Source organism: Lithobates pipiens, unplaced genomic scaffold, assembly GCF_037356315.1.
Source record: "Lithobates pipiens isolate NorthernLeopardFrog02 unplaced genomic scaffold, aLitPip1_a1.2 Scaffold_23, whole genome shotgun sequence".
Lineage (NCBI taxonomy): Eukaryota > Metazoa > Chordata > Amphibia > Anura > Ranidae > Lithobates > Lithobates pipiens.
Window position 1 is genome coordinate 228,111,990 of NW_027507785.1, and position 20,123 is coordinate 228,132,112.

Here is a 20,123-nt window from a genome sequence, read left to right on the forward strand (position 1 = left end):
ATGCCTGTGCTCGGCTGGCTGAACCTGCCCAAGAACCGCCTTATATGTGACATGCCCACCAGGTGGAACTCAACGTTGGCCATGCTGCAGCGGCTGCACACGCAGCAGAGGGCCATCAATGAGTACCTGTGCGACTACGGCACCAGGACAGGGTCAGGGGAGCTCGGTTTTTTTTCACCACACCAGTGGGGCATGATCAGGGATGCATGCACTGTCCTGTCACCATTTGAGGAGGCCACAAGGATGGTGAGCAGTGACAGTGCATGCATCAGTGACACTGTACCTCTTGTCCACCTCTTGGAGCATACGCTGCGTGGAATAATGGACAGGGCACTTGAGGCAGAACAGAGGCAGGAAGAGGAGGACTTCCTTGCCTCTCAAGGCCCCCTTTATCCAGACAGTGTTCCTGCTGTGCCACCCATCACACAGGAAGAGGAGGAGGAGGAGGAAGAGGAGGAGGAGGAAGATTGTGTCAGCATGGAGGTGGAGGCTGGCACTCAGCATCAGCAGCAGTCTTGTAGGGATGATTTACAGTCCCAAGAAACCCGTGGACTTGTACGTGGCTGGGAGGAGGTAGCTGCGGATCATGTTGTCCTTAGTGACCCAGAGGACTCCGGACCGAATGCCTCAGCTAACCTATGCTGCATGGCCTCCCTGATCCTGCAAAGCCTGCAGAAGGATCCGCGTATTCTTCGGATCAAGGAGAGGGACCATTACTGGCTGGCCACTCTCCTTGATCCACGGTACAAGGGTAAGGTTGCCGACCTTATCTTGCCATCGCAGAGGGAGCAGAGGATGAGACATCTCCGGGAGGCCTTGCAGAAAGGTCTGTGCAACGCGTTCCCAGAGACTGGGAGGTTACAAACTCCTGGTCCTGGACAATGTGTTGCTGAGGCATTGGTCAGAAGGAGCGGTGAAGAAGGTGGCCGTCTGACTGATGCTTTCAGACAATTTTTTAGTCCGCAGCCCCAAGGTATGATCGGTTCCAGCAACCATCGCCAGCGTCTGATTTACATGGTGCAGGAATACCTAGGGGCAAGGTCAGACTTGGACACCTTTCCCACCGAAAATCCTCTGGCTTACTGGGTCTTGAGGATGGATCACTGGCCAGAGCTTGCACAGTATGCAATTGAGCTACTGGCCTGTCCTGCATCCAGCGTTCGGAAACGCACCTTCAGTGCTGCTAGTGGCTTTGTTTCCGATCACAGGGTGCGCCTGTCCACCTAATCAGTTGATCGACTGACCTTCATCAAGATGAATCAGTCTTGGATCACCCACAGCTACCAAGCACCTGAAGCTGATGTAACCGAATAATTTTTTTTGAAATATCACATCCCTTCAAGACTGCCTCTGCTGATGCTGAGTGACTGTCCTGTTATGTTGATTGTCTATCCTCTTCCTCCTCCGCTGATATGTTGGAAGAACATTTCTGGTTCTGGGTGATGCCATCAGCCCAATTTTTCTGCCCCTGTTTAACAGGGGCGTTTAATTACAATTTTTGATGCAATGCTTTGCAGCAGGGCTAATTCCTGCAATAAAACTAGAGTATATGGGAGAGGTTGCAGTGTCGTGGCACCAGCACCAGTGCCTAAGGCCCAATTTTTCTGCCCCTGTTTAACAGGGACATGTAATTACAATTCTTGATATAATATTTCACAGGAGGGCCCGTTCCTGTGCCCACCCAGAGTAACTGTGAGGACTTATAGTGTTGTGGCACCAGCACCACAACCACCAAAGGTAAATTTTTCTACCACTGTTCAACAATGGCATGCAATTACAATTCTTGATAGAATCGTTCACACCAAGAGTCCCTTTGAGGGCTTACAATGTTGTGGCAAAACCAACACCTTGTTCCGCCATTTCTGCAGAGCATATAGGGCAGGCCCCTACTTTCAAACATCCAACTTACAAACATCTCCTACTTGCAAACGGAAGGAGACAACAGCAAGTGAGATGAAAAAAGATGGACGACAAAACTAATTATACAGGGGTGATAACCCTTCCCTATGTTTTCCAAAAAGCTTAAAAATAGTTTTTTTGACTGGAGCTACACTTTAAAAATGTACCAGTTGAAAATTACAAGCAGATTCAACTTAACACAACAAACCTACACAGTCCCTGTCTTGTTTGCACCGCCTGTATACTGCTGTTCTGAGTATATAGGGCCTGGGGGCCACACGCATTTCCTTTTTTTAATATGGGTACGGGGTTCCCCTTAATATGCGTACAAGACCCAAAGGGGCTGGTAATGGGCAGAGAGGGCTACCCATGCCATTTTTCTCAATGATTTTCAACCATATTGCAGGAACCAGATATAACATTAAAACTGCAAGCAGTTTTAAATGATGTTATTTCCGTTTAATGTCATTTTGTGCAGGGACTGTTCTAAACACGGGAAACATGTGGCACTTCACAGGCATACTACAGACACCCCCAAGGCACGATATTTAAAGGAATAATTCACTTTTTTTCACTTTAATCGTCATTAAAATCAGTGCTCCCCCCAAAACAGCCATTTTTAAAAACATTTTAGGCATTGACCCATGTCCCCTGGGGCAGGAGCCAGGTCCCCAAACCCTTTTTAGGACAGCATCTTGCATATTAGCCGTTAAAATTAGCACTTTTAATTTCGAACGTTCGAGTCCCATAGACTTCGTACGAATTTGGGGTCCGTTCGAAAGTTCTGGTGCGAACCGAACCTGGGGGGGTTCGGCTCATCCCTAGTACCAATACCAACCAGCAGTACCAGTCATCAGTACCCACCAGAAGTACCTGCCAGCAGTACCAGTACCCACCATCCATACTAGTCATCGGTATCAGCCAGCATTATAAACCAGAAGTACCCAACAGCAGTACTAGTACCCACCATCTGTACCAGTCATCAGTACAAACCAGCAGTACCAGTACCTGCCAGCAGTACCAGCAACCAGTATCAGTACCAGCCAGCAGTACCAGTCATCAGTACCAGTACCCACCAGCAGTACTAGCCAGCAGTATCAGTACCCACCAGCAGTACTAGCCAGCAATACCAGTGCCAGCCAGCAGTAACAGTACCAGCCAACAGTACCTACCAGCACCTGTCAGTAGTACCCACCGGCAGTACCAGCCAGCTGCAGGAATCCTGTAGAAGAAGTGAAGATTGAGGCCAGTTGAGGAGCAGGTAAACCGCTGTACATCAGTATGAAAGCAGCCTTAGGTCCCTTTCACACGATCGGGTGAACTCAAACGGATTCTCCATTCACCTCTATAGAGCTTTAGATGTAAACAGACTTTACACACCATCTATCTGCAATCCGATCTCCTTAAAAAAAAAAAATTAAACAGAAAGGGATCTCTCCCCTTCTGTCTGGGTGGATCGGAGGGCCCTTAGGGTAGAGCGCGTTGCATCCGTGTCTGATCTACATATGCAGAGTGGACACAGACCCGCCATCCCCCCTTTACGCTCATTATAGCCTGCGACCGTTTACCAAGTCGATAAAGTGGTCCTCGCTTCTCAAAAAGTCGGGCAACCCTACCTAAAGGTACTACTAAACATTACTCATGTATGATTTCCAGGACAAGGATTAATTACCTATTATTAAGACTGTAAAACAAAATAGATATTCCTGTTTTTCATCTACAGAAAATCCATTTTTTGAGCCGGAACCACCGGGGATAATGCCAGGTGTGTGTGTTCAAGACCTTGTCAAAGTCTATCCAAACAACTATAAGCCTGCAGTGGACATGGTCAATATCACCTTTTATGAAGGACAGATTACTGCTTTCCTAGGGCACAATGGAGCTGGAAAAACAACAATATTGTAAGTTATTCTACCACTTTTCTTTCTATAAAAACCTAAAGACAACATGGGTGTATAAAAACTCTTTGCATTATTTTAATTTTTCTTTGCATACAAAGCAGGCTTTACTGAAAGTAAACCTGCCATGACAGAAATAGTTGACCTAATATTACTGACCTCCTAAAATAGTTTGGTTCCTTGTTGTTATGTTGACCTACTGGCTTCTGTACTCTCTGAATCAAGATTGTAAATTAGGAAAGCAAGAGAAAAGTTAATAAATAAAATAATTAGTAGTATTAATCCCTCCGATTTTTTTTAGCCTAACACATTGAGCACAATAAACTGAACATACACTTACAGTATTAAAGCGGGAGTCCGCCGTTTTTTTTTTTTAAAAGCCAGCAGTTACAAATACTGCAAATAATGACACTTACCCGCCCAGCGCGCCCGCGATGTCGGCACCCGAAGCCGATCACTCGATCGTCTCTCAGGTGCTGCCGCCGCCATCTTGGGTATGGGAATCAGGAAGTGGAGCCTTTCGGCTTCATTTCCCAGTTCCCTACTGCGCATGCGCGAGTCGCGCTGAGCAATAAGGATGGTCCCCGCTGTCTCTGGGATCCATGTGTTTCCCAGCAGGCAGCGGGGGACCTTCGGAAAGGGGCGTCGATTCTGCGGAAAGGGGCGTACCTTCTGCAGAATCTACGCCGGAAGTAGGTGCAGATACCTGTACTGTACAGGTACCTGCACCCCCCTCCCCCCGAAAGGTGTCAATTGTGGCGCCGGAGGGGGGAGGGTTCCAATGAGCGGAAGGTCCACTTTAGGGTGGACCTCCTCTTTAAGTGTTTTTTTTTGTTTTAACATACAGTAAACTATTTGTTAAAATTCTCATGCCAGCACTTGCAGTTTACAACTTTCAAAGCTGTTGGCTCCTGCGCTCTCAGTGCTGCTTTCCCAAACATCTTGTATTCACAGAGAAAACTTAAGTGGACAGTGCAGTTTAGAACCAGTCAGTCTGTTTGTTTAGAGAAGAGAGGGGGAAGTAGTAGGGAGGAGCAGGGGAGTGCCTTGACATCCTAGGCTACTGGGCTTTGTATTTCTATTGATGCACACAGTCACACAACTCTTGTCCCTGCATACAAGAGTGGCTCCATAGATACTGCAAGACAAAGGAGCCACCCTAAAACAGAAAGCTTAAAGAGGAAGTAAACCCTGATGAGTTTACTTCCTCTTTCATTCCCTGCAAAGGCAAAGCATAATGGACTACTATGCATTGCATAGTAGCCCATTATGTGTCACTTACCTGACACAGGAGCCAGCGAAGTCGCCGCTGTCCCCTGTAGTCCGCCGCATCCATCTTGTTGGTGGGGTCTCGCAGCTCCACCGCTGTCATTCGGCGAAGCCGCGATGACGTCACTCCCGCACATGCGCATGGGAGCCGACATGCACGGCAGCTCCATCGCTGAGAAAGCCGCGCTCAGTGCGCATGCGCGCCGCTGTCTACGGCACATGCGCCGTAGACAGTGGTGCCTGTTTTCGGGCAAATATCTCCTAAACCATATAGGTTTAGGAGATATTGCTTGGACCTGCAGGTAAGCCTTAATCTAGGCTTACCTGTAGGTCAAAGTGGTTTGTAAGGGTTTACAACCACTTTAAGTCAGTGGTCATAGCACCAGGTTAAACAGGAACATAGGCAAAGATTAAAAAATAAAGAAGCTGCTTACATAGTAAACTATTAAATCAGCTATGGAGAGTGCTTGAAAACTGAGAGTATAATATCACTATAAGGTCAGAAGGTAAATATGATAGCCAGGCTCTTTGCATACTTAGGAGGAGAACACTATTGCCAACCTGGGTGGTTTTACATGACAGGCTAAAAGGTTATTTAACCTAATTTTCTGTTACCTAGTTCTTTGAAGCAGGCTGGATTTGGTATAAGGTACTCCTAGAGCTTATGAGCTTTTTGAAGGTGGTTATTCTCATCAAATGTTAACTGGGTAGGGACCCGTCTTAGGTTCGTGTCCCTTTATTATGTATGTAACGATAAATGGTTTTCCAAAATGTTTTTGGAAATAAATATGTGAAAAGTGTGGCATGCATTTGTATTAGGCTATTTATACCATTACATGACCATATCCACTGTCACTACCGAATAAATCCAAATAGTGGCAGTGGGCCCCTCTTAAAGAAATAAGTCCTTATGTCACTCCTCAGAGTCTACAAGGCCGAAGCCGTAGCTAACATATAGTCAGAAAAGAAGAAAGAAAAGAGACTTTTCCCCTGCTGTTGTGTCCCGCTTTTAACTTGCGTACCAACACCAGGAGAAAAGAAAAGTAGCTACCTTAGGTTTCGGTGACCACATAGGACATTTGATTAATATCAAAAATATTTTTTAGTTCTTTCTATACATAAAACAATAAACCTTGATTGAATTGCATCAATCGATCCTAGATGTTTACACAACATTAACCAAAGATGACCCAAAGATCATCCTTATCTGCACAGTTCATACACCCTGACTTTCAACAAACAAAACCAGACATACTCATACATACAACAATAAAACAGATAGAGGCGCCTCCTATGGCCATACATGTGGGGATATACCGAGTATGATCAAATTGTACCAATAATACGCTTCTATTTGGAAGCATGAGATAAAAATCTCTCGGAAATCTGCATGTATGGTCATCAAAGTAGCAGTAATTGGAAATGGGGATAATTATGACCAGACAACAGTCCTAATTTCTCATTAGTACCTCCATTTAACCTACATAGCAATTCTCTTCGGTTGAGAAGGGAATCCAGGGAGCTTTATGTAAGATTTCGTGAGCGAGGATATGCCCATAGACAATTACGTAACGCTAAGCGTAAAGCTGCGACTCGTAGCAGAGAAAGCCTGTTGAACAGGGAGGGAAATCCCAATTCTAAGAAACATGAAGAAGCTAATACAATCAGATTGATTACAACATATGGCAATCAATGGAATTCTGTGCGAAGAGCCCTTGAGAAACACTGGGGCATATTAAAAAATAATAAAGAGTTGGTAAAAATAGTGGGGGAAAAGACCGACAATGGTAGCACGCAGATCTAAAAATTTGGGAGACATCCTGATACACTCAGAATATATTAGGCGGCAAAATCCCACATGGCTATCAGAGTACCCACGTTGTAGGGGGATGGTGCCATGCACAAAATGCCAAATATGTCCCTATGTAGAAAGGGCCACAAATTTTCATGATGCAGAAGGTAATCATGAATTCGTAATAAAGGATTTAATAAATTGCTCAACCACAAAAGTGATCTATATGATAACGTGTCCTTGTCCTAAAATATATATTGGCAAAACAAAGAGAGCTCTAAAAGTCCGTATAGGGGAACATCTGAGGGATATTAGGAAGGAGAGGGAGAGGCAGAGAGATAACAAAGAACAGAAGGAGGAAAGGCCAGTCGCTAAACATTTTGCACAATATCATGAGGGAAAGACAGAAGGCTCTAAGGTCAAAGGAATCTATGCCTTGAAATTGTCGGCAAGAAGAGGTGACTTTGACCACATTCTGTTACATTCTGTTGTGTAAACATCTAGGATCGATTGATGCAATTCAATCAAGGTTTATTGTTTTATGTATAGAAAGAAATAAAAAATATTTTTGATATTAATCAAATGTCCTATGTGGTCACCGAAACCTAAGGTAGCTACTTTTCTTTTCTCCTGGTGTTGGTACGCAAGTTAAAAGCGGGACACAACAGCAGGGGAAAAGTCTCTTTTCTTTCTTTTTTTCTGACAATTTGTATTAGGCTCCTTGAGTCAATACTTTGTAGAGCCACCTTTCACGGCAATTATAGCTGCAAGTCTTTTGGGAGATGTCGCTACCAGCTTTGCACATCTAGATTGCAAAATAGCTCAAGCTCTGTGAGATTGGATGGAGAGTGTCTGTGAACAGCAATTCTCAAGTCTTGCCACAGATTCTCAATTGGATTTAGGTCTGGACTTTGACTGGGCCATTCTAACACATGATTATGCTTTGATCTAAACCATTTCATTGTAGCTCTGGCTGTATGTTTAGGGTCGTTGTTCTGCTGGAAGGTGAACCTCTGCCCCAGGCTCAAGTCTTTTGCAGGCTCCAACAGGTTTTCTTCTAAGATTGCCCTGTATTTGGCTCCATCCATCTTCCCATCAACTCTGACCAGCTTCCCTGTCCCTGCTGAAGAAAATAACGCTGCCACCACTTTGTTTCACGGTGGGTAAGGTGTGTTCAGGGTAATGTGCAGTGTTAGTTTTCCACCACACATAGGGTTTTGCTTTTAGGCCAAAAAGTTCAAATTTGGTCTCATCTGATCAGAGCATCTTCTTCCACGTGTTTGCTGTGTCCCCCACATGGCTTCTCGTACACTACACTTCTTATAGCTTTCTCCAGGGCTTTTTTTCAGCAGGAACTAGGGGGAACTCAGTTCTACTACCTCTGGCTGAGGTCTTCTGCTCCCTGCTCACCACTATCACTTGATAATACTGCAGTCCAGTTTCTGAGTTTACAAGTAGCTCCCACAGGTCAGATCTCCTGCGCAGATCCCACTGTTGGACAGGGACAAGGGAGATACAGAACAGGTGACCAGGGTTCAGTGCAGTCAAAGGCAGGAGAGGGTGCGTGGTAGGCTGCACCCTCTGTGGTCTCCATTTTTTCCCTGGTGACCAGTTGTTGATGCTCCTACTGCATGACCTCCCTTGCAAGTGACTGTAGCATAGTATAGTATGCTGGGAGGTAATACAGCCGGATAGGTTGCTTCAGCTTAATATTGCAACTAAGGTAAGACATATGACAGATGGTGGAGCTTTTAAGGAGGGGGGGGAGATGAAGGCAGTGGAGGGAGGAGTTGTATGCAGAGGGAAGAGCTACTATTTCATGCCATTTGACAGGTATGTGTGTGTGGCAGGCATGGTTGAGTTCCTGCACCTTTTCTCTGATAAAAAAAAAAGCCCTGGCTTTCTCTCAACAATGACTTTCTTCTAGCCACTCTTCCATCAAGGCCAGAATTGTGGAGTGCATGATTAATAGTTGTCCCGTGGACAGATTCACCCACCTGAACTGTGGATCTCTGCAGCTCCTTCAGAGTAATCATGGGCCTCTTGGCTGCTTCTCTGATGAATGCTCTCCTTGCCGGCATGTCAGTTTAGGTGGATGGTCATGTCTTAGTAGGTTTGTAGTTGTGCCATACTCTTTCCATTTTTGCATAAAGGATTAAACAGTGCTCCATGTTAATCTAACTGCTTTAAACATCTCCACAACTTTATCCCTGACCTGTCTGGTGTGTTCCTTGGCCTTCCTGATGCTGTTTGTTCACTAAGGTTCTCTAACAAATTCTGAGGGCTTCACAGAACAACTGTATTTATAGTGAAATTAAATTACACACAGGCAATTGGTTCCACTAGATTTTAGTTAGGGATTTCAGAGTAAAGGGGACGGAATACAAATCTTCGCCGCACTTTTCAGATATTTATTTGTAAAAAATGTGGAAAACCAGTTATCATTTTCCTTCCACTTCACAATTATGTGACACTTTGTGTTGGCCTATCACATACACTCACAATATAATACAGGTTAGGTTTTTGGTTGTAACGGCAAAATGTGGAAAAATTCAAGGGGTATGAATACTTCTTCAAGGCATTGTATACAGTATGTACACAAATTATATGATTTCTTGCCAGAAGTAAGTTTGTTCCCATTCTTTATTCAAAATATGTATGTTTAATATGTAAATTATATTTATATATTTTAACTCTGTTATTTTTATTCCAACATTTCCAACCAAACACGAATACAGGTCCATTATAACTGGATTATTCCCACCTACCTCGGGCACAGTGTGGATTCGTGGCAGAGATATTCAGACACACATGGACTCCATTCGGCAAAGTCTTGGCATGTGCCCTCAACATAACATTATTTTTCGACAGTAAGTACTGAATATGATGCGCTTATATTTAACGCCAGCTAGTATACGCCAGCTAAAACCACCTACCTGGTAAATGGCTCTTATTTGGGCAATTATCTCCTTACCTTGCTGTAACATTCCTCTAATTACCAGTATGTATGTCTTAATTATAGCTTTTAATCTAAATCTAGAAAGATACTTCTTAATTTGTTCCATGGTTCTAGCACCTTCTTTCTGGGGCAACTGCAGTCTTGCTCAAACACATTATCATTGGATGAAGACTGGACAGTAGAAAATCATTTGTGAAAAGGCTATAGATAAACAGAATATTAAAGTTCTGCTAGTATGAAATAAATACTGTATTTATTGGCGTATCACACTCACTTTTTCACCCTGAAAATCAGGTGCAAATAGTGTGTGCATGTTATACACCGATACTGCAATTTGGGCTTCCTCGGAGGGGACAGGGAGGGGACAGAACATGAGCCGTCAGATTACATACAGCGAGAATCTCCTGTTTACTCAGTGACCTCTGTAATAGGAAGTCCCATCTCCTGGGCCGGCATTGGACCACTGTTCTGTCTATCATAGAACCTTGTTTTAAAGAGGCTGCCTAGTAAACAGATTTTCACTGTATGTAATCTGATGGCACTCGTTCCACCCCATCCCTGTCTCCTCCAAGGTAGCAGTAATCTAAGCTGAGGCTGCAGATGGGCACTGATCAGGCTGAATTTATGGCAAAGGTGAGGCTGCATATGGGCATTGATCAAGCTGCAATGATGGGCAGTTGTGAGGCTGTGGATTGGCATTGATCAGGCTGCATTGATAGGCAATTGTGAGGCTGCAGAAGGCATTGATCAGGCTACAGATAGGCAATGGTGAGGCTGCAGATGGGCACTGACCCTTATTTTGCTTCAAAGTTCTTTATTTAAAATGTACATTTTTTTCCTGAAATTTCCCTCTTAAAATGAAGGTGCGTGTTATATGCCGATAAATACGGTAGGTAGTCTGAAAATGAAAGACATATACAGTACATATCGGAGTTCCTTATTCCCTTTTCTTTATCATACATCACAGGATACAGAGACGGTTATTATAATAATAACTCCTTGGGTTATACGCCACATATAGGTGAATGGACATTAGTAGATCAATCAAACAGGAAGTCCTTCCCTATATAACCCCCTACATCACAGGAAGCATATCAGGTTTTTTTTTACGGTGTCTATAAGGTGGTGGTCACTGAGGCATGTGCTCTTGGAGCATACTTGGAGGTCTGGAACGGTTCTATTAAGAATCATGGACTTCAATCAAATCCATAAAAAAAAAAGCCAATCAGCCAGAATGGATGGTACCTGGGCCTCATTGCAAGGAGAGAAGATTTCTCAAGGTTTTGCCTGTAATGCAGCCTTATGGCGCTGGACCCTGCATAATGGAGCCCTGTGCAATGTTTGTTCTGACCAAGTTCCTACAGGGTGCTATACTGGTCCAGGGGAGTGGACCACACATTAAGGGGGAACCAGTCTCTGAAGGTCTTTTATGACAAAGCTTGCCGTGATGGGTGAAGATTGGACTTCTGTTATGTTCAGAGTCCTGCAGTTGGAATGGTAAGTCTGCATTTGTTTGCAGTTTCTCTTTTTTTTAAAGAAAGATGTGACTGTCTGTTCTCCCGGTGGCCACCGGGAGCAGTCTGCTGTTAATCGGGCTGTGTACTACTTGGTCATGTGGGCTGTGGTTTCTCTAGAGGGGACAGGCTCTCGATCAGTATGCTCTATTTTTATACAGGCAGGAAGTGGAAGGGCGGCCATTTTGCCATATGGTCAACAGCTCAGCAGGGCTTCTGGGGACATCAGCCCATGGATCAGTGGCGCCCCCTCTCTCCTGGCACCACTCTGTCACCATAGATAGATTCATGAATTACAGTGCCGGTGTTCTGTCAAAAACTGTCCGGCCATCGGATAGTGTCCGCCCCGTACTGCACAGGCGCAGCTCTTGCTCAGTACGGAGGAGAAGGAGACTCAGAAAATCTCTGTAGAAGAACGGCGCCTGCGCACTGAGTCCAGGTGCAAGCCCCACCATCCAAGTGGACATAGAATAGCACATAGTAAGAGGGCCCCTCGCAAGCTCGCTTCGCTCGCCACGCTTCGGGCTTCTAACTCTATGTCCCCTTGGATGGTGGGGCTTGAACCTGGACTCATGGCGCAGGCGCCGTTCATCTTCGGAATCTTTCGGAATCCACTTGTCCTCCGTACTGCGCAAGCACAGTACAGGGCAGCCACTATCCGATGTGGGACACTATTCGACACATCACCGGGCGATGCACACTGGCAGAATTAAATGGGGCACAGTAACGGCAATTGATGGGCACACTGGCAGCACTTCATTTGCACACTGGTTGCATATGATGGGCACAGTGGCTGCGCTTGATGGGCACAGTGGCTGAGTTTGATGGGCACAGTGGCTGAAATTGATGTTTTTCCTTTTTCAGTTTGTTTGCGCGCCCCCCCCCCCCCAAAAAAAAATTTGAGCACAGTCGCCACTGCCATGGATACTAACAAAGTGTGAGTACTTATTGTGGGAGAACTGTGTGAGCCAGTCATGATTACATGCTGCATATTTCCTGCACAATCCGGGGGGGGGGGGGGGGGGCTGTAAGTCGATACACCCCTGGTTAAAGACATGTTTAAATCTACACTTTGGAAAAGCATGGGCATGGGAGCACTATAAAGAATTGTGTCTCCAGTATAGCATGCGTTTGATCTTTTTTCGCTGTTCTGAAACAGCATAGAGGCTGCATTGGATGCAGATGTGCTTGGCTAAATCCTTCAGGACTAGTATGGGACCAACTGCAGTTAAGCAGGTGCATGCCAGCAAACCAGCTAAAACTCACAATTGCTGAAATGCACGGTTGCCGGCAATGCACAATTGCTGAAATGCACAGTTGCTGGAACGCACGGTTGCTAAAAATACATGTTATGCATGTTCGCATAAAGATACATGGTTGCATAAAGATGCATGTCTGCGCTAAAGATACATGTCTGTACAAAGATGCATGTTTATACATCTTGGCATAAAAATACATGGTTATTCATGTTTTCATAAGGATACATGGTTGCACAAAGATGCATGTTTATACATGTTTGCATAAATATACATGGTTATATATGTTTGCATAAAGATACATGTCTGCATAAAGAGGCATGTTTATACATGTCTGCCTAGATGCGTGTTTCGTAATGTTGCATAAACACGTTTCATAAAATCATGCTTGCTTGTTGCGTAAAAACATGTTTCCATAGGTACGTATTCTATAAATGTGTGTTTACTTAGTGTTTTTTACAGGGACACATGCTTTCATGTTTTGACTAAATGCATAGTTGCATAAGCACATGCTTACATAAACGCATGTTGCTTAAACACATGCTAGCATGTTTTCATTTTTACTGTATATGTTTATTTACATTAACCTGTATACATATGTGTTTTTTTGCCTAGGACTACATACATATGTGCTTATTTACATAGGACTACATACATATGTGCTTATTTGCCTGGGACTACATGCACATGTGCTTATTTGCCTGGGACTACATGCACATGTGCTTATTTGCCTGGGACTACATCCACGTGTGCTTATTTGCCTAGGACTACATGCACGTGTGCTTATTTGCCTAGGACTACATGCACGTGTGCTTATTTGCCTAGGACTACATGCACGTGTGCTTATTTGCCTATGACTACAGGTATATGTGCTTATTTGCCTGAGGGTACATACTGTAAAGGACTGGAGAGCTTTAAGGACACAGCCACTCACTGGTTAAAAAAATAAATAAATCATGTTTAATAGTTTGTTATAAAATTTTGCAAACAGGTCATTTTTCTCCTTCATTGAAGTGCGCTGATGAGGCGGCACTGATAGGCTGCACTGGTGGGCACTGATGGGCTGCATTGGTGGGCACTGATAGGCTGCATTGGTGGGCACTGATAGGCTGCACTGGTGGGCACTGATAGGCATAGTTAAGGCGGCACTAATAGGCACAGATAAGGTGGCACCGATGGGCACAGATAAGGTGGCACTGATGGGCAAAGATGGGCACAGATAAGATGGCACGGATGGGTGGCACAGATGGGTGGCACGGATGGGCACTGATAGGTACCACTGATAGATGGGACTGATGGGCACTGATAGGTGGCACATATAGGTGCCTCTGATAGGTGGCACTGCTGGGCACTGATGGGCGGCACTGATGGGAACTGATGGGCACTGGTAGATGACACTGATGGGCACGGATATGTGGCACTGGGGTGCAGCACCTTTGTTGAGGCAGATTGTGGGCACTGCTGGGTGGCACTGTGGGCACTGCTGGGTGGCACTGCTGGGTGGCACTGTTGGCACTGCTGGGTGGCACTGTGGGCACTGCTGGGTGGCACTATGGGCACTGCTGGGTGGCACTGACGGGGGCACTTATTTTTTAATTATGTATAGTTATGAGGGGGCAGGTGGGCACTGGCAGGGCTGGCCGTGATCGGGACTGATGATCGGCTTTTTTTTTTCTCCTTGCGCTGTCAGCATGAGGAGGAATAATAGCCGATTACCGGCTCCGTTATATCACATGATCAGCTGTCATTGGCTGACAGCTGATCACGTGATAAGGGGTCGGGGTCAACCCCTTGCACGGATCGGTGATCAGGCGAGTCTCATAGACTCGCCGATCACAGAGCGCGCCGTGCGCGCCCCTCAGGGGGCGCGCAGACCGCTCGTGCACGGGACAACGTCAATAGACGTAGTCCCGACAAAGGAGATCCGCGCTGTAGCCGTCATTCGGCTATAGCGCGGGTCTCAAGTGGTTAAAAACATTTTTTGGGATATTTATTATTTTCTTATTATTATAAAAAGTAAAAGTAAAAAAAAAATATATATATATATATATATATATATATATATATATATATATATATATATATTATTATTATTATTATTATTTCGCTTTCTATTGTGTATAGCTCAATAAATAAAAACCGCAGAGGTGATCAAATAGCACGGTTTCATTTGGGTACAGCCTTGCATGTCAGCGCAATTACAAGTTAAAACGGCACAGTGCCAAATTGTAAAAAGTGCTCTGGTCAGGAAGGGGGTAAAACCTTCCGGGGCTGAAGTGGTTAATAAACACTGGTTAAACTGAAAGGCCAGTTTCCTCTTCATGTTACATGCTCCCTGGAGCCCCTCAACCCGTCCAGTTGAGAAATCTGGGTCGCAACCAGGGGCGGACTGACCCATCGGTCATTCGGTCGCCGCCCGAGGGCCCGGAGCAATTAGGGGCCCGTGGCCGTCCCAACGAGGGGCCCCTTGTAGCGGCTGTAATAATACTGCTAACAGCGTGCTGCTCCCCGCCGGCTCCTCCTTCCCTCCCGTCCGTCGCCGGTGCTTGCACTGTACACTACATCACCTAGGACGGACGAGAAGTGAGGAGGGGCCAGCAGGGAGCAGCGCGCAGTTAGCGGTATTGATTACAGGCATGACTGGGGTGAGTGAAACTTTTTTTACTGGAGGGCCGCCATCGGAGGGAGGGGGTGACCAGTACAGATGTATGGAGCCCGGGCCAGTCTTCAGTGTGCTCTCTCCCCTCTCCACACTAACCCCCTGTATGCTCTCCCCCCACAGTGTTGCCCTGTGTGTCCCCCTGCCCAGTGTCCAAATGTGTCCCCCAGTGTGTGTGTCCCCCAGTGTGTGTCCCCCCAGTGTGTGTCCCCTCCCCAGTGTCCCCCCCAGTATTCCCCTGTTTGTGTCCCCCTGTGTGTCCCCTCCCCAGTATTCCCCTGTGTCTGTCCCCTCCCCAGTGTCCCCCTGTGTGTCCCCTCCCCAGTGTCCCCCTGTGTGTCCCCCTGTGTGTCCCCCTGTGTGTCCCCCTGTGTGTCCCCTCCCCAGTGTCCCTTCCCCAGTGTCCCCCTGTGTGTCCCTTCCCCAGTGTCCCCCTGTGTGTCCCCTCCCCAGTATTCCCCTGTGTCTGTCCCCTCCCCAGTGTCCCCCTGTGTGTCCCCTTGTGTGTCCCCTCCCCAGTGTCCCTTCCCCAGTGTCCCCCTGTGTGTCCCCTCCCCAGTGTCCCTTCCCCAGTGTCCCCCTGTGTGTCCCCTCCCCAGTATTCCCCTGTGTGTCCCCCCCTGTGTGTGCTCCCCCAGTGTCCCCCTGTGTGTGCTCCCCCCAGTGTCCTCGTGTGTGCTCCCCCACAGGGTCCCCCTGTGTGTGCTTCCCCCCTAGTGTCCCCCTGTGTGTGCTCCCCCCACAGGGTCCCCTGTGTGCTCCCCCAGTATTCCCCTGTGTCTGTCCCCTCCCCAGTGTCCCCTGTGTGTCTCCCTGTGTGTCCCCTCCCCAGTGTCCCTTCCCCAGGTCCCCCTGTGTGTCCCCTCCCCAGTATTCCCCTGTGTGTCCCCCAGTGTTCCCCTGTGTGTGCTCCCCCCAGTGTCCCCCTGTGTGTGCTCCCCCACAGGGTCCCCCTGTGTGTGCTTCCCCCCTAGTGTCCCCCTGTGTGTGCTCCCCCCACAGGGTCCCCTGTGTGCTCCCCCAGTATTCCCCTGTGTGCTCCTCCCTAGTATTCCTCTGTGTGCTCCCCCCACAGTGTTCCCCTGTGTGCTCTTCCCCCCAAAGTGTCCCACTGTGCTCCCCCCAGTGTTCCCCCTGTGTGCTCCCCCCCAGTGTTCCCCTGTGTGCTCCCCCCCAGTGTTCCCCTGTGTGCTCCCCCCAGTGTTCCCCTGTGTGCTCCCCCCACAGTGTTCCCCTGTGTGCTCCCCCCACAGTGTCTTCCTGTGTGCTCCCCTCCCCCCACAGTGTCCTCCTGTGTGCTCCCCTCCCCCCACAGTGTCCTCCTGTGTGCTCCCCTCCCCCCACAGTGTCCTCCTGTGTGCTCCCCTCCCCCCACAGTGTCCTCCTGTGTGCTCCCCTCCCCCCAGTGTCCTCCTGTGTTCTCCCCCCACAGTGTCCTCCTGTGAGCTCCCCACCCCCCACAGTGTCCTCCTGTGTGCTCCCCACCCCCCACAGTGTCTTCCTGTGTGCACCCCACCCCCCACAGTGTCTTCCTGTGTGCTCCCCCAGTGTCCCCCATGTGATTTCCCCCCCCTCCCCAGGTTCTCTCTGTGTGCTCTCCCCCAGTGACCCCGTTTGCTCCCCAACCCCACAGTGTCCCCCGTGTGCTTTCCCCCTCCCCCAGTGCCCCCCTGTGCCCTCTCCCCTTCCCAGGGTCTCCCTGTGTGCTCCCTCTAGTGTCCCCCTGTGTGGTTCCCCCCTCCCCAGTGTCTCTCTATGTGCTTTCCCCCCTCAGTGTTCCCCATGTGCTCTCCAACCCCACAGGGTCCACCGTGTGCTCTCCCCCTCCGCCAGTGTCCCCCTGTGCACTCTCCCCCTCCCAGGGTCTCCCTGTGTGCTCCCCCCAGTGTCCCCTTGTGTGCTCCCCCCAAATGTCCCCCTGTCCAGGTGTGGCTTGGGACGCAGGGGGCCCCATGATCTTCTATTGCCCGGGGGCCCCATCAGTTGTCAGTCCGCCCCTGGTCGCAACCTCCTTCTAGACCCTGGCAGGGCAACTCTCTGCCACAATATGTATGTGCTTATTTACAGTGCCTTGCGAAAGTATTCGACCCCCTTGAACTTTTCAACCTTTTGCCACATTTCAGGCTTCAAACATAAAGATATAAAATTTTTATTTTTTGTGAAGAATCACCAACAAGTGGGACACAATTGTGAAGTGGAACGAAATCTATTGGATTTTTTAAACTTTTTTAACTAATAAAAAATAAAAAAGTTTTTTATTTGCTAAAAAAGTTTAAAATATCCAATAGATTTCGTTCCACTTCACAATTGTGTCCCACATGTTGGTAATTCTTCACAAAAAAATTAAATGTTATATCTTTATGTTTGAAGCCAGAAATGTGGCAAAAGGTTGAAAAGTTCAAGGGGGCCAAATACTTTCGCAAGGCACTGTACCTTGGGATACATACAGTGCCTTGCAAAAGTATTCGCCCCCCTTGGCTTTTTACCTATTTTGTTACATTACAGCCTTTAGTTCAATGTTTTTTTTAAATCTGAATTATATGTGATGGATCAGAACACAATAGTCTAAGTTGGTGAAGTAAAGTTAGAGAAATATATACATAAAACGATTTTTCAGAAATAAAAAACTGATAATTGGCATGTGCGTATGTATTCACCCCCTTTGTTATGAAGCCCATAAAAAGCTTTGGTGCAACCAATTACATTCAGAAGTCACATAATTAGTGAAATGATCTCCATCTGTGTGCAATCTAAAGCCGCATACACACGGGCGGACTGTATGGCCTACTTAGTCCGTCATACAATCCGACGGACAGTCCGTCCTACTTTCGAATGAACGGACTTGACCACACACGGATAGCCAAACAGTCCGTCGAAAGCTTGCGCGATGACGTGTACAGCACGTACGACGGGACTAGAAATAGGAAGTCGAATACACAGCAATGCAACCTTTCGCCGTGTAAATCCTTTCTGAGCATGCGCCATTCTTAGTCAGTCGAACTAGCCTACTGACGAGCGGATTGTCCGCTGAAACCAAAGTATGACGGACAGAATTTCGAAAATTCCGAAATACTTAGTACGCCAGACTGCACGCTGAAAAAGTACGCTGAAGCCCACACACGAGCGGACTGTCCGCTGAAATGTGTTTCAACGGACTAAGTAGGCCATACAGCCCGCCCGTGTGTACGCGGCATAAGTGTCACATGATCTGTCATTACATATACACACCTTTTTGAAAGGTCCCTGAGGTAACACCTAAGCAAGAGTCACCACTAACCAAACCCTGCCATGAAGACCAAGGAACTCTCCAAACAGGTAAGGGACAATGTTGTTGAGAAGTACAAGTCAGGGTTAGGTTATAAAAGATATCCAAATCTTTGATGATCCCTAGGAGCACCATCAAATCTATCATAACCAAATGGAAAGAACATGGCACAACAGCAAACCTGCCAAGAAACATCCGCACACCAAAACTCACGGACTGGGCAAGGAGGACATTAATCAGAGAGGCAGCACAGAGACCTAATGGTAACCCTTGAGGAGCTGCAGAGTTCCACAGCAGAGCCTGGATTATCTGTACATAGGACAACAATAAGTCCAGAAAGTTCCAGAAAGTTGGGCTTTATGGCAGAGTGGCCAGAAGAAAGCCATCACTTTTCGCAAAAAACAAAATGGCACATTTTAAGTTTGCAAGAAGGCACGTGGGACACTCCAAAAATGTATGGAGGAAGGTGCTCTGTTCTGAGGAGACTAAAATGTAACTTTTTGGCCATCAAACAAAATGCTATGTCTGGTCCAAACCCAACACATTACATCACCCAAAGAACACCATCAGTGAAACATGGTGGTGGCAGCATCATGCTGTGGGGATGTTTTTCAGCAGTTGGGACTGGGAATCTGGTCAAAGTTGAGGGAAAGATGGATGGTGCTAAATACAGGAATATTCTTGAGCAAAACCTGTACCACTCCGTGTGTGATTTGAGGCTAGGACGGAGGTTCACCTTCCAGCAGGATAATGACCCCAAACACACTACTAAAGCAACACTTGAGTGGTTTAAGGGGAAACATATAAATGTGTTGGAATGGCCTAGTTAAAGCTCAAACCTCAATCCAATAGAAAATCTATGGTCAGACTTAAAGATTGCTGTTCACAAGCACAAACCATCCAGCCCGCAAAAAGGTGTCTCTACAAAGTATTGACTTTAGGGGAGTGAATAGTTATGCACATTTTTCTGTTATTTTGTCCTATTTGTTGTTTGCTTCACAATAAAAAAAAAAACATCTTCAAAGTTGTGGGCATGTTCTGTAAATTAATGATGCAAATCCTCAAACAATCTATGTTAATTTCAGGTTGTGAGGCAACAAAACACGAAAAATTCCAAGGGGGTGAATACTTTTGCAAGGCACTGTACATATTTGCTTATTGGCCTTGAACTACATACATAAATGCAGGAATGACAAGAATACTTGTATACCTGCATGTTTGCATACCTAGTTACTGACATAATGGCAGACCTGGGTACCTGCATACTTACATACCTAAGGGGTTGCATAGTGGTAAACCAACATTGCTTTGAGAACTGTATCCTTGGAGAACTGTATATTAGGTTGGCTAATATAGTTGCTGCATTATTTACCTGTCATACCAGTTAAGTGGTTCCAGAAAAGAGAGGCAGCCAGAGGCAGGTGCACCACTCTCAGGTTCAGGGATTTGGTGGTGTCCACATCTCCCAATGGACAGTGGTGTCAGGTACATCTGAGCCACTGTGGTGTTTGGCATTGCAGTGTTTCCTGACGTATTCATTTTTTGTCAGATAGACTGCGACCGCTTTGATCTCAGAATCAAGCCTGGTTAGTATATAGAGGGGAGACTGACC

At 46.7% G+C, this 20,123-nt stretch overlaps 1 protein-coding gene across 2 annotated transcripts in view; it reads left to right on the forward strand.

Moving 5' to 3' along the window:
- The window catches only part of ABCA4 (ATP binding cassette subfamily A member 4), a 442,076-nt gene that overhangs the window by 269,016 nt on the left and 152,937 nt on the right, over window positions 1–20,123 (forward strand). For both annotated transcript variants that reach the window (XM_077452886.1, XM_077452887.1), the window contains exons 22-23: window positions 3,623–3,800; window positions 9,597–9,728. In XM_077452886.1, the coding sequence (XP_077309012.1) occupies window positions 3,623–3,800; window positions 9,597–9,728 (310 nt within the window). The remainder of the gene's footprint in view (window positions 1–3,622; window positions 3,801–9,596; window positions 9,729–20,123) is intronic.